This window comes from Mus musculus, chromosome 7, assembly GCF_000001635.26.
Source record: "Mus musculus strain C57BL/6J chromosome 7, GRCm38.p6 C57BL/6J".
NCBI classification, from domain to species: domain Eukaryota; kingdom Metazoa; phylum Chordata; class Mammalia; order Rodentia; family Muridae; genus Mus; species Mus musculus.
Window position 1 is genome coordinate 143361156 of NC_000073.6, and position 18137 is coordinate 143379292.

Genomic DNA, 18137 nt, shown 5'->3' on the forward strand with positions numbered 1-18137 from the left:
TGGCTCCAAGACAAGTCTCAGCAGGCCTGGAGTGCTGCTGACCACGGGTGGTTGGTTGATAGGGTATCTCTGATCCTTCTGGGTTTGTTTGATTGTTTTGTTTTGTGGTTTTGGATTTTTTGAGACCAAGTTTCTCTGTGTAGCTCTGGCTGTCCTGGAACAGACCCTGTAGACCAGGCTGGCCTTGATTTCAGAGATCCACTTGACTCTGCCTCCTGGGTGCAGGGATTAAAAGCATGCACCACCACTGGTCAGCTCTCTGATCCTTCTTAACTGTTTCCTGCTTACAGCCCCCTGCCCTCCTGCAGCCTGGCAGACTCACTTCTCCCCACTACATATTCAACAATCACATGTATGTTTGCAGAGGCTAGCAGAGGTACCCATGTTCACTTGGGCACAGAGGCTCTCAGACTCTCAGGCTATCCACAGACCAACATAAGGATCTGTCCTGCTTCTAATCCAGGCCTGCACCACCTCAAACACATAGTTTCTGCCTCCCTTGCTCATTCACCTCATGTGTCACCAGGCATGCCTAGAGGTGTCACACACCTTAGAAAGCATTTTCTCCCACAAGTCTCTCCCCTATTACTTAGGGTCACTTTCAGTGTGCCCTTTCAGGAAGGACTCAGACCCTGGACTCAGTCATGACCACCTATGACTGACAAGGTACTGCATCAGGATTCCTTGACCTTCCTCATCTAGGTCCTATTTTATTCTCAGTCTCTCTTAGAAGTAGCAGCGTAGACTTCAGCAACCCATTATCCAGGAAAGAGGAACAAGATTCAGTGTCCTGTTTTACAGAAGACAGCGACAAGGCTCAGAAACGCATCTTGGAGAAGGGAGGATCAGGGCTTATATCTCCATCTTACAGAAGAGAGTAAGACCTGGAGATATCATCAAGTGTAGTTCTTAGTAGAAGTTCAGAGTGATGTATGTACAAGACCAAGGATCTGCCTAAGTATTATCCCAAGCTTGGACTCAGTAGTCCCTGGATGTGTAGACCACAGAATATGTGGTGACCCTGGTGCCTAGAATGGCCCTGAGCATGGCAGGTCCTTCCTTCACGAGAGCTGGGCTGTCTTATGGAAAGTCTTTGTGGCATTGTGAGCCATCTACAACCTGTGTTGTTCCACCTCCCCCCTCAGAGAAGTCTAGGGCCCAGATGAACTGTGGGTATGCAGGACCATGTCTCCAGCCCATGAGGCCAACTCTTCTGAGGAGGCCTGGAACCAAAAGGGCCAGTAGGAGCTGGCTAGTCCTACCAGTGAACTGACAGAAGGGAAAGGCCCAGACAGGCTAAGCCTTTGGGGATCAAGCCTGCTACTATGTATGTTCTAAGCCATTCCTCCCTATCACTGCACCCCACCCCATCACTGTGTTGAGAATTGAGCATACACGATTCAGGAGAAAATGACACGTGTCTTTCTGGCCTGCAGCAAGCACGGAAGCCCTACGACGTGCGAGATGTCATCGAGCAGTACTCCCAGGGCCACCTGAACCTTATGGTGCGCATTAAAGAACTACAGAGAAGGTGGGCACAGAAAGGAGACCTCGCCCCAGCCTCACAGGGAAGGAAAAGGTTCTTAGTGACATCTCCCTCTAGGTTACCCATCCATCCATGGGTCTTTCTGCTACTGGGTGGAGCTAAGGATCCTGACCATTCAGAGCCAACATGGTCTTGAATCCTATTTCCATCAAAGTCCCCTGGGTCCAGCACAGGTATAGGTCTAGGAGGCTAGTTTCATGAGCTAGCTTGCAGACCTAGCTCTGTATATCATGGAGTGCAGCTGGGAGACTGTGACTGTCCCTTCCATACACAAGGTCAAAGGTTCAGGACCCCACTTATCCAGAGAGGAAGCCTAAGGAGCCCAGATTCTGCTCCTCATTTTTAAACTTCCTGCCTGGACCTCTCAGGAGCATGAGCACATAGGGTCTTGGGTGCCTCTTGGCTGGTCTTGGAGTAACAGTAGCAGATGCCCCTGGAGTGGGTGTCATGCTGTCCTCCTGGACACAATGGCCTATCTCTGTGGTGCCTCAGGCATTGTGTAAGCTCATGTTCCTCTCTTCTCTCCAGGCTGGATCAGTCCATTGGGAAGCCATCTTTGTTCATCCCCATCTCAGGTGGGTGTCCACACTGATACCTGGAGAGAGCAACCCACAGGGGCTCTCTTTCCCACCCCTGTCTGTCTCTTAACTTCCTTACCACAGGTCACTAGGGCCTCCTGTGTAGAAGCTAGAAGGAACATACCCCAAGCTAGGAGGAGCAAGTCTGGAGCCTAGATACACTCTGTCATTATAGTATCTACCCTTCCCCCAACCCCTGGTGTCCCAGCCACAAAGAATTTTAAAGGAAGTCTTGTATTTTCAAGCATTCATCCCACCCCACTCCCCAGCTACCCCTTCCCCATCTCCTGCTCCCTAGGCTCCTGAGCCCACACCCACAGCCCATACCCCTGACTTTGTGCTTTACCCCATAGAAAAGAGCAAAGACCGTGGCAGTAACACCATCGGTGCCCGTCTGAACAGGGTGGAAGACAAGGTAGGTTCCTGCTTCAGCTCTGTCAGCTTTAATTGCCACCATCCTCGGCCAGTGCAGTATCCCAAGTGCCCCCGCTTAGCTCCACACCCCTCTGACCTCCTCCGTGAAGTTCTTGAGAAGGAGTGTGCACAGTGGCTGGGCCAAAACACTTCACAGTTGTGTGCCTGCAAAGTCAGAGACCTGCCTATTGGCTGCTTCTGCCTGGTGTCCCAAGGCCTGTGGCCCTGCCGCTGCCCTGGGAAGGTAGGAGTGAGATTGCAGAGCCAGATGCACTGAAGTCTTAAACATGACCTAGCTTTCCCCCTCCACTCCTTACCCTTAGAGCTCTAAGAGCCTCCTGGCTGTGTCTTAGCCAGGAGGTGGCTGCAGCCAGATTCACACGGGCCTCCCCATAAGCCAATTGTCTAAGGTCCTTGCTTTGGGTAAGCCAAACCTTCAGAAGATGCAGAACCTGGCTGGGGTGGATTCCTGGATGGTGTCAGCTTCTACTTATCCTGGACCTGGCTGGTGAGGAAGATCCAGCTTGAGTTAGTGTGCTAGGCTCCTCTGTCTCTGCCCGGCCAGGCTATTTTTAGTATCCACTACTGTAGGCTCCCATGTACAGTAGAGTGCATACCCTGTAGAGTGCTACCGTTCCGCATACTCTGGCTGCCGACAATCTTATGCTATCAGAATGTCACAGCTGGTATTAGCTAGGCAAATAGGCTCCTCCATTGCCCCCTACCTTCTGTGCCCACCACCCTACCTTTCATGAGCCACTGGAAGCTCTGGATCATAGGGGGACTTTTCTTGGGCACATGGTACAATCCACTGCTGGTCTTCGAAGTCTCTGCGGTTTGAGGTGTGCTGTTATCTTGCCAGACAACTTGAGTCTGTGTACATGGATTTTATCTGAACATAACTAGGAAGCTAAAAATAGTGGAATTTCAGTTGAGTGGTGAGTGTGGTTGCTGCTGGGTTGCTCTAGCAACATTTGCCTCTGACTCTCAATATGAGCTGCAACTGGGAAGGTAGGCAAAAGATAGTCTGGCCCACATAGGATAAGGCTTTGAAGACTCCCTACGCTTTGTTGACACAAATGCCTACTGTCTCCAGTGCCAGATAATTTCTCCACCACAAATTTCTACCCCATTCTAACTGTTCCAGCTTTCTCCTTCTGCTCATTACCTATAGTACAGGCTACCCCTCAAACCCAGACCAGAAACCTGTTATCTCTTCTAAGTGACAGAAGATGATTGTTAATAGCTCCTAAAATCAGTGTCCCCTTTCCAGACTCAATATATGACTGACTAGCAGCAGTCTAGGGTTTAAGAGCAGGTCACAGCTTTATATGACTAAGGTGGAGCTTGTACTGGCCCAGGAGCAGGAGCAGGGACAGGGGCAGAAGTACATGCCAGTACTTCATCAGGTCAGGACAACAAAGGGCTGGTTTTCCAGAGTCCATGGTTTCTGGGAGCAAAGTTTAGGAACAAAGCTAGGCCGATCCTCAGAGGTCCTGGTGACCTTGACCCTGTCTGGGCTCTGAGCCAGGTTGTCAAGAATGCTGGAATCCTGCAGCAAACACCTAATGGGCACCACTCTCACTTTCACTCCCTACCTCAAGATGGTTAAGATGGAGGAGTGGGTCCTCTGCCAAGGCCATGGTCACACTGAACCAAGGCTCCTCCCAGGGCTCTAGCCTGGACCCCCACTGTACATCAAGAGGCTGTCAAGATGCACTGACCCAAACAGCCCATGGCAGCCTGCCCAGTCCCTCCCTTGTCCGGGACCACTGCCCCCTGTGGGGACAGACCCTGGGAAAGAGCTTTGTTGGGCCCAGAGGGCACGATGGCATGGCCGGGCCCCACGTTATCACAGTTATCAACGTAACCATCGGGACCAGAAACAACCCAAGCGCAATCCTGCTGACCTTGGGAAGTAGGGGACAGGAAATCCCTGGGAGCCCAGCAGTCCCAGAGCAGAGCCAGTGCCAGCCAGCCTGGCTGAGCCCAGCCAGAGCCCCTGGGCTTCCCTGCTGACAGCCCCTCCCTCCCACCCCTCCAGGCCAGCTACAGACTGGCCAAAGTCAAGTCTTTAGTGCCCAGCAACTTGCCTAGCTCAGCTTAGTCCCTCAGCTGTGAAGTGTATCCCACCATAGTCTGCCCACATCACAGGGACTGAACCCCACTTACAAACACCTGGACCCCATGGAAGGAGAGGATCAAGCTAAGGACCAAAGATATTGAGTGTGTCTACTTGTAAGGGATTCTTAGGGGAGGCCAGCTGGTTCCTGACCAGGAGTTCCCTAAGGTGCCAGCCAGGCTGGCTGAGCCCAGCCAGAGTTCCCTAAGGTGCCAGCCAGGAATTCATACCAGGGAGAGCATACCCATAGGCTCCCTTCCTGTAGCCATTATACACTCTCAGCTTTTGTCGTAGATTATGGATTGTTTTGTTCTAGAAATCAGGCAGTCTCCTGTCACGCAGTTAGTTATACAAAGAGCTGGTCCTGATGGCAGTCACAGATGTGAGTAAGAGAAGAACATTTCAGAAGTGTGATAGTCCTTTGGTAAGGAGGCTAGAATCAACTCTGAGAGCCAAGGCTGGGTGGAGGTGGTGGCCTTGTCCACTGGCTATAGTAGTCAGGACTAGTGGCAATTCAAGATGGTACAAGCCACCTTGTCATCCCTGTAATAGGAACCCCGGAGTTCTGGTTCCGGCACCCCTCTTCTGTTCCCTGGCCTGCCTCGGCTTCCCTATGGTTCCCTGTCTCTCTGCAGAACTCCCACCCACCTCTTACCCGTGGTGTTCTTAGATCTTCTTGGACCTGGACCTGCTGCAGTGTTTATTTTACAAGCCAAGCTCACACTGTCGGGCTGATATGCAGAGCACAGTGGGGCCAAGAGACTGACTTTCTTGTTTTCTGCAGGAAATGTTTGTGGCTTGAAGCCGGACACAGGGGCACTCTGGTTTCCAGACCCTGTCCACAGGGCATCTGGGGGCAGGGAGCATGGGTTGGAGGGAGAGGCCCCAGTGCCCAGCATTTCTGCCTAGTTCTGTCCTAGAAGCCAGGCCATGCATACTTATTTCCTGTTAGAGGATACCACCCAGCCTCCAATACCTGCCTTTCAGGGTCCGCTTCTATCCATGAGGCTTACAAGCTGCACCATGAGACCTTGTCATCCCAGGCCGATCCCTGGGCCCTGCTCCATCCTTGCTCTCCAGCTGAGTATTTGCTAAGCCCAGGTCTTCATGTTCTCTGCCTGGGGAATTATTACATAGATATCACTGCAGACTTCCCGACCTCATCTCTCACATCCCACATAAGTCTCAAATGCTGCCCAAATCCAGGTGATCCTACTCTGCCATCTTTGCTGAGTCATGGTGTCTCACAGGTTAAGTAGTGAGGTGTTCCCACCCATCCTACATCCTGGAATACTTTCTGTGAGTCTCTCTCTCTCTCTCTCTCTCTCTCTCTCTCATTTGTTAGAATTTCAAGGCAAAGCCATCCAGGCTGCAGTTTCCTCCGTGAGAATACTTTTAACTACTAATTACAGGGTCTGAGGTTCATGAACTACTAGGGCTCTTTATTTCTTCTTGTGTCAGTTTTGATAAGCAGCAGAGCTGAGGAGTTTGTACTTTTTATCTTGGTTTTCAATTTGTTGCTGTTTACTTGGTGTCGGCGGCTTCTGTCTTTTGCCCCTGCTCCCCATTGTCATTTATCAACGCTGGCCCCATTTCCCACGGCAGCCCAGCCTGCCATGCATTCTCCAGTTTTACTGCTATTTTCACCAAACTTTTGGCTTTGTGGATCTTCCCGCCTGTGGGTTTTTATCTTGCTTATTCTAGTCTGTTTATCTCTCTTTCTTTCTAATCACTTGGCCTTAATATGTTTTCCCTCCCTCTAACTTCTTAAGCTAGATAATTATTAATCTCCAGATTTTCTAGATTTCGAAGCCCGTGAAGCTTTTTTTTTTTTTTTTTTTTTTTGTCTGTAAGCATCACTGGAAAGGCACATGCCACTTTCGTTGAGCCAGAATCTCACTCAGTAGCTCAGTTTGGCCTCAAGGTTGTCCTGCCTTAGCCTCCTTCGTCACAGGGGTGACAGGCACAGGGCCCTGCACCAGGCTCCCCCACACTCCGGACAAGGGAGCTTTACTTTCGCTTTCATCTGCTTATGGTGTATTTTTCTAATCTCCATCACCTCTTGTTTATTCCAAGAGTTATGCCACGGCAGCATAACTATGTGGTTTTCATCATTGTTATTACTGCGGTAGAACTTTCTAGTAACATTGCTTCACTGTCAGAGCAAGTGGTCCTGGGATATCAACCCCTTGGAATGTTTTGAAGGATGTTTTACAGCAAACCATGCGCTGAGCCTTTGTAAGGCGCCCCCGAGTACTTGAAGCATATTCGGCAGTCACTGGATGCAGGGCTGTGTTTACAAGCACCAGAACAAGCTTGTTCATTGTTTCATTCAAATCTTCTCTATCCTCGCTGGAATCTCTTTATCTATTTGATCTATCATTTCCTCGAAGTCACAGGGTGAATTTCTGTTTAGCTTTCTAGGAAAACGGCGGCGAGACTCTTTTCTAAAGTTTTGTTTTTGTTTTGTTTTGTTTTTGCCCTTGTTTTCCCATCAGCAGTGTGTAAACGGCCCACTTTCTCTCAGCCTTGCAACCAGGCGGTATGCTTGGGTTTTCTATTTCAGCCCTGTTAGTGAGTATGTAATGGTATCTCATTGTGGTTTTGATTTGCATTTCCCTAATGACTAATGATGTTGAGCAACTTTTCATGTGCTTATTAGCCATTCATAGTCTTCTCTGGTGAAATGTTTATTCAACTCTCTTGCCCGTTTTCCAATTAGGTACTCCGCTCTATTGTCGAGTGGCAGGAGTTTTTAATATGTTCTGGGTACAAGTCCTCCATCAGACGTATGACTTGCAAATACTTTCTCCTAATCTCCGGCTGTCTTTTCATTTTCTGAATTGTCTTTTAAATCTCAGAAGTTTTTAATTTTAATGAAGTCCAATTTGTCTTTTGTATGGTTCCTGCTTTTGACGATCTTCGATCTCTTTCCCCTATCTGAGGTCATAAACATTTTCTTTTTTTATTTTCATTTTTATTTTTTTCTTCTAGAAATTGTAGAGAGTGAGCTTTTGTATTTAGGCCTAGATTTTTGAGGCAATTTGAGAGTATTCAGTGAGATGAGATCTAAGTTTTTGTTTACTTGGCTTTGTATGTGTGTGTGCTTGTATGTGTGCAGATACACATGTGTGGGGGTGTATATGTGTTTAGAGACCAAAGAAACATTTCAACAGTTGTTTTTCAGAACCATTTATTTTTTGAGAAAAGTTCTCAGATTAACCTGCAGCTCACCAAGTATGCTAGGCTGGCTGGTGAACGAACTCCAGGGACCCACCAGTTTCTTCTTCCCCAACTCCTGGGTTATAAATATGTGCCAGCAATGCCTGACTTTTTTATGTGAGATCTGGGAACTAAGCTCTGATCCTCAGGCTTGCACAGCAAGTACCTTAACAACTGAGCTATCTTCCTAGCCTCTTAAAGGTGTATAGCTCAAGGGCTAAGCATGGTTGGACATGCCTTTAATCCCAGCACTTGGGAGGCAGAGGCAAGCCTATGTCTGTGAGTTCAAGGCCAACCTGGTCTATGTGGTGACTAGGTCAGTCAGGGCTCCATAGTGAGACCTTGTCTCAAACACTAAAAATAAAAGCAAACAAAAGAAGATGTAGGCCAAGCCCAGGCTGACCTCTGACTGGTATCTAATAGTCTTCAATATCTGCCTACCCGCAAGTACCACACAAACAGCTGCTTTTTCATTCACTCGCACAGCACCATTAGTCAAAAAAAAAAAAGATCTTTTATTTGGTCAAACAGCAAAGGCATCTTTCTTAGGAACTAATTAACTAAGCCAAGCATGGTGATGCACACTTTTAATCCCTGTACTTGGGAAACTAATGCAGAAGAGTCAGGAGTTCAAAACCAGACTCAAGCATATACAAAGTTTAAAGTCAGCCTGGGCTACCTCAAAAAAAAAAAAAATCCATTTACCATAAATGTATGGGTTTCTTTGTGGACCTTCATTCCCGTTCTCTTGGTCCATATGCTCCATGGTCTCTTGATTATCGGATCTTTACAGTAAGTTTTGAAATTGAGTAGTGAAAATATTCTGATTTTTTTTCTCCTACCCTGGTCTGATACCTAGATATTTTCATCTGAATTTTTAGATGAACTTGTATTTTTTTTTTCTTTAAAAGAGAAATTGGGGGTAGAAAAGGCAGGCAGGTAGGGTGGTGGGCTTCTGGGATTTTCTGTTGAATCTATGGATCCATTTGGGTAAACAGACATCTTAGACCATGAATATGCTATCTCTGTTTTACTTCCTCCAGTTCTTGGGAGGTGAGGTTATGACAAGGTTTGTTTTTGTTTTTTTTTTCCTCTGTAGCTCAGGCTAGCCTGGAACTAGTTAGCTATACTGTGAAATTAAAAATCCACCTGCCTCAGCCAAAGTCTGGGATTAGAAATTTTGATAATTTTTTTGTAGTTTGTGTACATTTTGTGTATTGTTGTTGTTGTTGTTAACTTCACTTCTGTTTTATTCACCATACAACTGCTAATGGGATTAGTTTTTTTTGTTTTTTGTTTTTTGGTTTTTTTTCTTAATTTCACTTTGGGATTGTATGTTACTGGAGCTAGAAACTCAATCTTTGGCCGGTCTGGGAAAGTCCAAACTTGCTATTCTTAGTCTTCATGTTTTGTTCTTGCTGTTGATTCTGTTAGATTTTCCACTCCTGCTACAGATAATGAAGGCAAACTTACTTCTTCCCCTCCGGTCCCAATGCCTTTCATTTCCTTCCTTCCCTCCTTCCTGCTCTCGCCGCCTTCCCACCACCCTTGCCCTAGCTTGAACGTCAGTAATATGTAGGAATGACTAGAGACTCTCCTGGGAGAAGGCCTCCTGTCACCTGTCATTAAGGATGAGGATGGCTTTGGAGTTCTCATCAATGCTCCCTGTGAGTTCAGGATGTTCTCCTATGCTGAGTGCACTAAGAGCTGAGCAAAAGTAAATGTGCATTTTCCCCAGCTGTCCTTTCTGAGTCTATCAAGGTGACCATGTGATATTTAACCCCTTATTCTATTAATACAGTATGATATAGTAACTAATTTTGGGGGTGCTAAATTAATCTCACGTTCCTGGGATACACCCCATTTGGTCATGGTAGATGAAGGATTTTTTTTTTTTAATTTTGCAGGGCTCGGGTTGTTATACTGTGGTAAGAACATTACTATTTATGTATATAAAGATATATATATACACACACACATACATACACACACACACAATACAATACACACATACAATGAGAGGGGGAACTAGGGGTTAATACAGAGTCTCCTTATATAGTCTATCCCAGGCTGGCCTGGAACTTACTGTGTAACCCAAGCTGATCTCAAACTCACTATGATCCTCCTGATTTTGCCCCCCACATACTGAGATTCCAGGACCACCATGCCTGGCTTGTATCTATAGTCATAAAGGATATTGTACTTTGTGTTCTTTATGTGTGTGTGTATCTGTCTGTCTGTCTGTCTGTCTGTCTGTCTCTGTCTCTCTCTCTCTCTGTGTCTGTCTCTGTCTGTCTGTCTGTCTCTCTCTCTCTTTCTCTCTCTCTCTCTCTCTGTGTATGTGTGTGTGTGTTGTGCATATGTGGGTTTTAAAAATACAATCAGCAGTTTTATCTACTTCTTTCTCACACCCGCTGCCTTGTCTGAGGTGCCTGATTTCATTCCCTCTCCTGTTGCTACACATATGGGCATACATCCAGCCTGGCCTTTCAGTCCTAGACTCGGAGATTTTCCAGACCACTCAGATGATAAGAGTTTGAGCTCTAATCAGAGCTGTAACTAGCTTGAGGATGTAACTTCCCAGGGCAAAAACTGTTCCCTTCCTCTTAACAGTTAAAGCCATCTTGACAGTCTTCTCAGGGAGTGGGCTAATTTTGTTGACTTTCCCATTGAGCTATTTGAAGGTCTGAGCTTGCTGACAGTTTCTGCCTTGAGACTCCCAGGTTCTAATGGCCAGAGTCACTAGGAAGATTGTAGAATCTAAAGCTCGTGGTGCATAGCTGCCTTTGGGAAGCTCTTACCTCAGTCTCTAGTGTTCCTACTGTCTGCTCAGCTCCTGGCTGCTAAACATGGATATTTTCTTTTCAAATAGCTGCCCTAAAAAGTAATATGGTAAAATTAAAGTCACAGTCATTTATTTCATTTAATTCCAGAAACCCCAAATACTATGACTTCAATATAATTAATACAGAAACTATTAAAACGGTTGCTTCTCTTCCCTTATTCCGAGTCCTCAGAAGCCAGATGAATTTTGTACACATGGCCCATCTCAATTTGAAAGCTGGGTTTTCATGAGAGCTTCTGGGACTGTATTAAGACTTCATAAAATTTACAACTTGGAAAGGACATTTGGGGCGGTTGTCTTTGTTTTTAAGACTAGATTTTGCTCTGCAATCCAGGCTGACCTAGAACTCACGTTGTAGCCCAAGCTAGCCTGTAACCTACTGTGTAGCTAAGACTGGCTTTAAAACTACAGTGATTCCCTTGCTTCAGTTTCCCAGATGCTTGGATTATGGGCACTGAGCTACCACACCCAGTCTAAGAAAGTAGATTCTTTAGATTTCCTTAAAACTCAGTTAAGGATCTATGTGTAATTCAATTTAAATTTATTAAAATTAGGTCATTAAAACCCAGTGCTTCTGAAGATAATATGGGGTAAGGGCTAAGCTGTTGGACATGCTGTTTCATATGACTTAACAGGAAGACCAGAAGCTCTGTGAACACCAGCAGGAGAGTGGGAAGGCCAAGTGGAGATGGCATGGAGGGGAAGAGGGACGAGAGGCAGCCTCTAAACTCCCATCTATCCAGGAAAGCATCCTTATAAGACTTCCCTGGGCTACCTCTCCAAAGCCTCCTCCCCAGTCCATGGCCCACCCTCTCCAAGTCCCAGAGAACCATAACCTGGAACCCACAGGCCATACTCCAGGCTAATTTGCCAGCCGCCATTAAGAGCCTTGCTACCTGCACGGGCTGGTTACATTAGAAAGTGGGGCGGCCTAGGACACAGCACAGCCCTACCTCCCCCACTGAGTTCTCCTTCTTACTTGTTCCCCAGCCCCACTCCAACACCCCTCTTTGCCTTGCTGCTGGGCTACTCTTGAGTGACAGGGCCGTAAACAGGCAAAGGCATGGGGCTCCAGACGATCAAAGAGCTCCCTTCAGAAGCCGGCATTCGTTTGCTATTCTGGGAACTGGTTATTTTAAGGTTCGTGTATTTTTTCTTTCCTGAGGAGCCGTCTTAGTGGATGGTGAAGTCCTGAGGTGCTGGTCCTTTAGTCAAACCACACAAGCCCTGTTTTGTCTAGGGTTTCAAAGATAAACCTATAATGAAAGCACCATTTGACACAGCGCCCCACCACCCCAGTCCCGGGCGGGAGTGGGCATGGCTTCTGGGGAGTCCCTGTGCCCAGCTAACACTCTGAGGGAGGCCACTCATGAAGAGAACCTGAAATCCCAGTGCTGGACCAAAGGAGCCAGGCCTGCGTCCTGTTAGCCACTCCATTCTGCCTTCAGGCTACCCCCGGAGTTTGAGAAGGGTCCTTGCAAAAGACCCCAGTAAAGCTATAGGGAAGTGTCTGCTGCTAACCTCTCCCAGAAGGAAGTCACCATGTCAGAAAATGACCACAGCCACAATGGGTAGCATAGTGTGAGTCACGGGCTTCCTGTCTTTTTTTAGTGGAGCAGGTTGCCTTCAGCCACAGGCTCAGTAGAAAAGCTTAGGGAAGTCTGTGAGAACTGGATACCCATGTACCTTTTCAGCCTATAGCTTGAGGAGAAGTACCAGGTCCAGCAGAGGGCTGGATGTATAAGGGCACTGTTGACTGTTAGGTTGCAACCTTGAGAAACTATGGGAGAAGAGGAACTGGTCACACTGAACTCTTCCTGACACAGCTCTCTGCAGCACTATGGCCAGCTCGACATAGTATGTGGCTCTGTAGGGATGTTGCTGGTACCCCAGGCAGACCTGGGGTGCATAGCTAGAGGCCTCATAGCCCTTCTCTTCCCAGATGACTGTGGCATAGCAAACCATAAGCAGACTATCAGGGCAGTAGATGGCTCTCATTTTGCTCAAGCAGGAGACGCACATGCCTAGTGGCCTCTGGGCACTTCTCCCTGGACTGGCATTGGAAGGAAAGCTATGTCTGACTCCCAAGAGTTGCCTCAGAAACAAGGTAGCTGCAATCTCCAGCTGGTTTCCTTGCCCCGGTCCTCTAACCATCTGACTGCAGTCTGCCATGGTTCCAGGACTCTCCCAGCCTGACAACTTGCATGCTAGGCACTCTCTGCCCCCGCTCTTCCCAACAATAACAGTCAGCATGAAAATGGCCTTATACCCTGCCTATCTTGACAGCAAGTCTCAGAGCCCATTTCAGCCCATGACAGTCTTTTGAGGGGATAGGATTCTTCTCTCTCATCCATATGACAAGAACAGCATCTGGACCTCAAAAACTACAGATAGATATGGGGCCTGGATGGCTCTCTCTGTCTTTAGCAACCCCCACTGTCCTCATTGAGCCTAAGTTTTCTTCTCTATCCAAGGCAGAGAGGATACTTTGTATCAGTTACCATTAATTTGGAGAAATTAAAAGCATGTGTCCTCCAGGGTCTTCTGTCTGGCCTGATCCGGGGGTCATTCCCCTGTGGGAGAACCACACTGGTTTGCTGTAGACAGAATCTCAGTGCTCATCTCAAGCCTGTATTAGGCTCACCCAGCCCCTGAGCCCCATGCCAAGGGTCATCCTAGTTCCTTTACTTGAATGCTGCATCTGTGTTCTGTCCACCGTGCACACAGGCATACCACAAACCCTGCACCATCGTTGCCTGCCTGTGTCACGCATCCCATAACCTGAACCTCCTTCAATGCCTTTGGAGCCAGCCTCTAGGCTGCAAGCTCTGCTGCCGCTGACACTCAGCGCTGATAGAGGATCCCCAGGCAGGCCAGAGGCCCATTATATGCAAGGGCCTTGTGGCATGGGCAGTACTGTGTGAATATTCGAGAGCCAAGCGGCCCAGGTGTGACCACTGAGCTGATAACTGACCACCAAGCTCACAATGTGAGCATGAGAAAGTGAGGAGCAACTGGCTCCGTCCCAACCTCTTCTGCATCCCTGAGCAGTCCTCCCAAATCTGGGTCTCAGTTTCCCCCACTGTGACAGTGACCAGTCCTCAGCAGCCCCCACCCCAAAGTCATCCTTTCCCTCCATACTCCTTTCTCCTGGGATGGTTCTCTCCCTGTCTGTGTGGGAGACACTTCCCCGCCCTACACCAGCTCTCCTGAGTGACTCTATTTATAGGCCTCAAATATTGGCTGGAGAGGAAATTTACATTTTTTGAAAATTTAGCTCAAGCCCGTGTCAACTTCTGTGGGTGTGACTGCTTCTGAGAGGCAGGGAGACGGGCAGGCAGCAGACAGAGGCACATGTGTCAGCCTGCAGCAGACGAAGGCCCCAGGCCTCAACAGGGCTGTTGGGTGATCTGTAATCAGTAGCTTCTGTAAAGGGAGGCAGTGGGTACCGTCCACAGGGGATGGGGCGTGAGGGTGGTGTGAACCTGTGTCCGTGTGGCCGGCCCTGCCTGGCCTCCTTGGCCAACCTCAGAAAAACATGTATTTTGGTCAAAATGAGCCTCTTTTTAAACTTGTCACCCTAGCTTGCCCCAGCTCTGCATATTAAGCAGCAGTTTGGTCACCACCAAAAATAGATCTTCCAACCTAGAGCCATCCCTCCCTCCCTAGGAAAGGACCAGCCTAGAAAGGGGCAGCCAGCCGTGCCTGGCCCTGGCCTTGTCCCTGGTAGCTCCGGAAACCATGGGCTGGTTAAAGCAGGCAGTGGACAGAGCGGGGATAGCAGGCATGAGGCGCACTTAGGGGCACCCCTCAGGGTACACAGAGACCATTGAGAACACCTGGTATAGCAAATGACAGCCAGGGCCATGTCATGAATGGTGTCACAGTGGGCCTCTCTTGATGGGGAAAGCCTTCTCAGTCCCAATGTGGCATGTAGCTCACATAACCCCTACTGAATGGCAGGTGTATCCAGTAGGTCCTTGCCAGTGAAACCTGCTAATGTAGCAAGCACCTTCTCCACGCTCACCCACGGAAGGCCTGCGGTGCAGGTGGGACCTGGCCTGGCCTGCAGGGCCTCATCTACAAAATGGCTGACTCTGCCTTTCAGCTGGGGCCGCAAGCACAGGGAATCGCTGCGCACACGGAGGCCTGTTTGCTTTGCTGAGGGAACGGCCTTTCCTTGCCTGGGTTCCAAGGGCTCCAGAAGCAGATGGAAATTTTTGTGGATTAAATGCTGGGCTGAGGCACGCTGGGCTGTTTGGGTTGGCAGCATGCTGCCTCCCCGCCCGCTCCTCATCCGCTGTTTCCCGTCCTCGGCGTATCCATTCATGCCTCCGCTCCTGGGTCTCCCTCCTCCACTGCTCTGTATCCCTTCCCTCTCCTATGGCCTCGAGGGATAACTCCACTGGCCCAGAACAGGGAAGGCCGAGGCCCTCCACGGCAGCTCCTTGCAGGGACCCTAAGCTAAAGGTACCCTTCACCTCCAGATCTCCATCTGTGAAATAGCAACCTGAATTTGAGCCAGGTGAGGCAGTGTGCCTGTGGTCTAGTACCCAGAAAGCACCGGGACACGATGAGGCTGTCACACTGGCTACTGTGCTCCCAAGAAAACAAAAGTCCCAGGCTGATGTGGGGAGCGCCACACCTTTCTCCTGCACCGAAGCTTCTTCCAAGAAGATCTGGGCTTTTGCAAAGGGGTTCTGAGGGAGGGCAGGTCTGTCAGGGAGCCAGAGGGGCAAAGGGCTCTGGGGACAAAAGGTACAGTGCATGCCTGTCATGTTGCCCCACAGCAAAAGATGGGTTAAGAGGAGCAGAAACTGGAACAAATAGTGAGTGTGGCTGTGCACCCTGGAGCCATTGAAGGTTCCCCTCTGAGGAGTCTGAGAGACAGGGCTTAGGTGCGCAGCACCCCAATGCGATGTTCAGCAAGCCCATTTGATGTGTTCCTATGAGCTGCAGAGGGTGAGGCCCACGTGTATCCTCTCTACTCACTGCCCCACCTCTGTCTCCCACCTCACCCCATAGCCAAGGACACAGGTTGGTTACTGTGCACAGCGCCCCCTCTGTTCCCAGGCAGCCAGGAGCCACAAGTCAGGTCTGGAGCATAAAGAGACATCTGTGTAGGCATTGAGGTGGCCAGCTGCCGGCTGCCCGCACAGAGATACTATATCCAGCCCAGCGGACGTCCCATCAGACCACCGGCACCCACCCTCAAGGGGTGGGGCTTCTGAGAAAGGTGTGAGGTCCTGGCCTAGGGCCTAGGTAGCCTATGTCACTGGGTCACTCTTGGCTGCCTGTGTGGGAATAGTGAGAGGCCCACAGCTACAGTGGGAGGAAAGGGGTCAGCCTACCAGCACCATGTAAAACATGTCTGGGTATGCCCAACAAGCCCACAGACTTGGTTTACATGTCTATGAAAACCCCTCTGGCTACAACGGGCCACCTCCAACAACCCAGGTGGACAGGTACCACCTGATCGTGTGGGGTGTTTCTTCCTCAGAGCCCACAGAACCCTCTAAAATGCAGCCTTTCTAGCCAAGACAGAGGGGCAGAGGGCCCAGGAAAGCATGCAGGAAACCTCTGCGCACTGCATGAGCTCATTCAGTTGGCCGGTCACCTCCCACCCATTGATACCAGCCCCATAGCCAGTGCTACCACTTAGAGTAGAGTGGGCTGGCTCTTGACCTTGGAACACACAGTCCATTGGCAGAGGAGGGGACACCCATAGTGACCTGTAATTACATATTTCCCATGGTGGAGAGGAGAAAGTATTGAAGCAGGGTTTCCCTAGTCAGGAAGTCAGGAACCAGAAGCCAAAAAGAAGAGGGCCAGGTGGAAGGCCAGAGAGGCCAGGAACGTATCTTGTGAGCAGCCTGTATTAAGGCCCTGGGGCGTAAAGGCTGTGCTCCTCTAAGTCAAAGAAAACAGCAAGATAGAACCTAGCCAACAAGGGATAAACCGGCCAGCTATGTCCCAGGAGAGTCCTCAGGGGAGACCCCAGAGAACTATGAGGGGCTGCTATGGGGTTAGGTGGACCAGTCCCGCAGACTGCTGGCCCCTTCCAAGACTGGATAGGCAGATAGAGGATAGAGAGTATCAAGAGCCCCAAGCCTTGGAGGTAGGCAGCTGGACCTCCGATGTCTGGAGCTTAGGTGGAAAGGAATGAAGAGTCAGTGCAAGGTTGAGAGGCAAGAAGGTTACAAAGCCATAGCTAAGGCCTAAGAAACAGGCTTTACCTGCTCCTCAGAGGGGCAGGAAGAGGAGGCTGGCCCTGCCTCAGGCTGGTGCTCCCAAGTCCAATCCAGAGCTGAACTCGGGGCTTACTCCAAGGAAAAGGCGAACCATGTTTGTGAGAATCTAAAGGGAACAGAATCCAGGCATCAAGTTTCCAGAGCAAATGACTCTGGGACTCACTGTTCCTAGGAAGAAGACAAAGTCTGACAGGATGAGGAACAAAGCAGGCTCATCTCCCAGTAGTGACTGGACCATAGAAGGAAGGCCAGGTGACCAGTGGCCGCCATAGCTCTTCTATCCCCCCCTTTTTCAATCCCACTCTTTGTGGTGGGTAGAGAGTCAGGAAAGTGTATGGAATACATATAAGGCATGACCCCAAGGCCTCTGATGCAAGGTCAGTGGGGAGAAGGGCAAGGGACCCAGGACCCCTCTTGGTAAAGAGCATCCACTTTCTCCTTTGTACCTATAACCCTGCATACATCCACAGACCCCAGGCACTCACAGTCAATATGCATACTTCAATGGCTGTAGGAGAGAAAGATGTGACCCAAATCCAGTGCCAATTCAGAATCCCCCACCTTGATAATAGCTGAGGGCATAGGCAGCCCTTCTCCCCTGGGCCTTGCTTTCCCTACCTTTCCTCCTTGCTACTTGGGTGTGATAAGGATGACGTGAGCTACCTACAGCTAGGGCATAATGGCTGGGTTCACAGAGTGGGCCCTGTTCCCCTCCTGTGCTTCAGGTCCTCCTGTGGTCTTCTGTCCCTGACAAGGCCCCTGGTGGGCCACGCTATCCATCTTAGTTTTCCTCTTTGTTAATCTCTCCTCTTGTTGTGACAAAGTTCTTAGCAGAAGCAGCTTAAGGGAATCGTTTATTTTGGCTCACGGTTTGAAGAGATGGAGTCTAGCATGGCTGCAGGAGTCTGAGGCAGCTAGTCACAGAACATCCACAATTAGGGTGCAGAGAGGTGAATGCGGGGGCTCAGCTTGCTGCCTCATTTTTATTCAGTCCAAGACTCCAGCCCATGGGCTAGGACTGTCCACATTCAGGATGGGTCTCCCCTGAAACATTCTGGAGACACTGTCACAGATGCACACAGAGGTGTTTCCAAATCCCATCAAATTGACAGTCAGAATTAACTATCACATACTTGTTGCCCTCAAATTGGAATCATGG

At 49.2% G+C, this 18137-nt stretch overlaps 1 protein-coding gene across 7 annotated transcripts in view; it reads left to right on the forward strand.

The window, feature by feature from the left end:
- The window catches only part of Kcnq1 (potassium voltage-gated channel, subfamily Q, member 1), a 320174-nt gene that overhangs the window by 254279 nt on the left and 47758 nt on the right, over positions 1-18137 (forward strand). For 4 of the 7 annotated variants that reach the window (XM_006508492.3, XM_006508488.4, NM_008434.2 and 1 more), the window contains 3 exons: positions 1437-1531; positions 2075-2121; positions 2478-2539. The exons of 2 other annotated variants lie outside the window; for them this stretch is intronic. In XM_006508492.3, coding sequence (XP_006508555.1) covers positions 1437-1531; positions 2075-2121; positions 2478-2539 — 204 coding nt within the window. The remainder of the gene's footprint in view (positions 1-1436; positions 1532-2074; positions 2122-2477; positions 2540-18137) is intronic. One more of the 7 variants, XM_011241982.3, reaches the window with a different exon arrangement.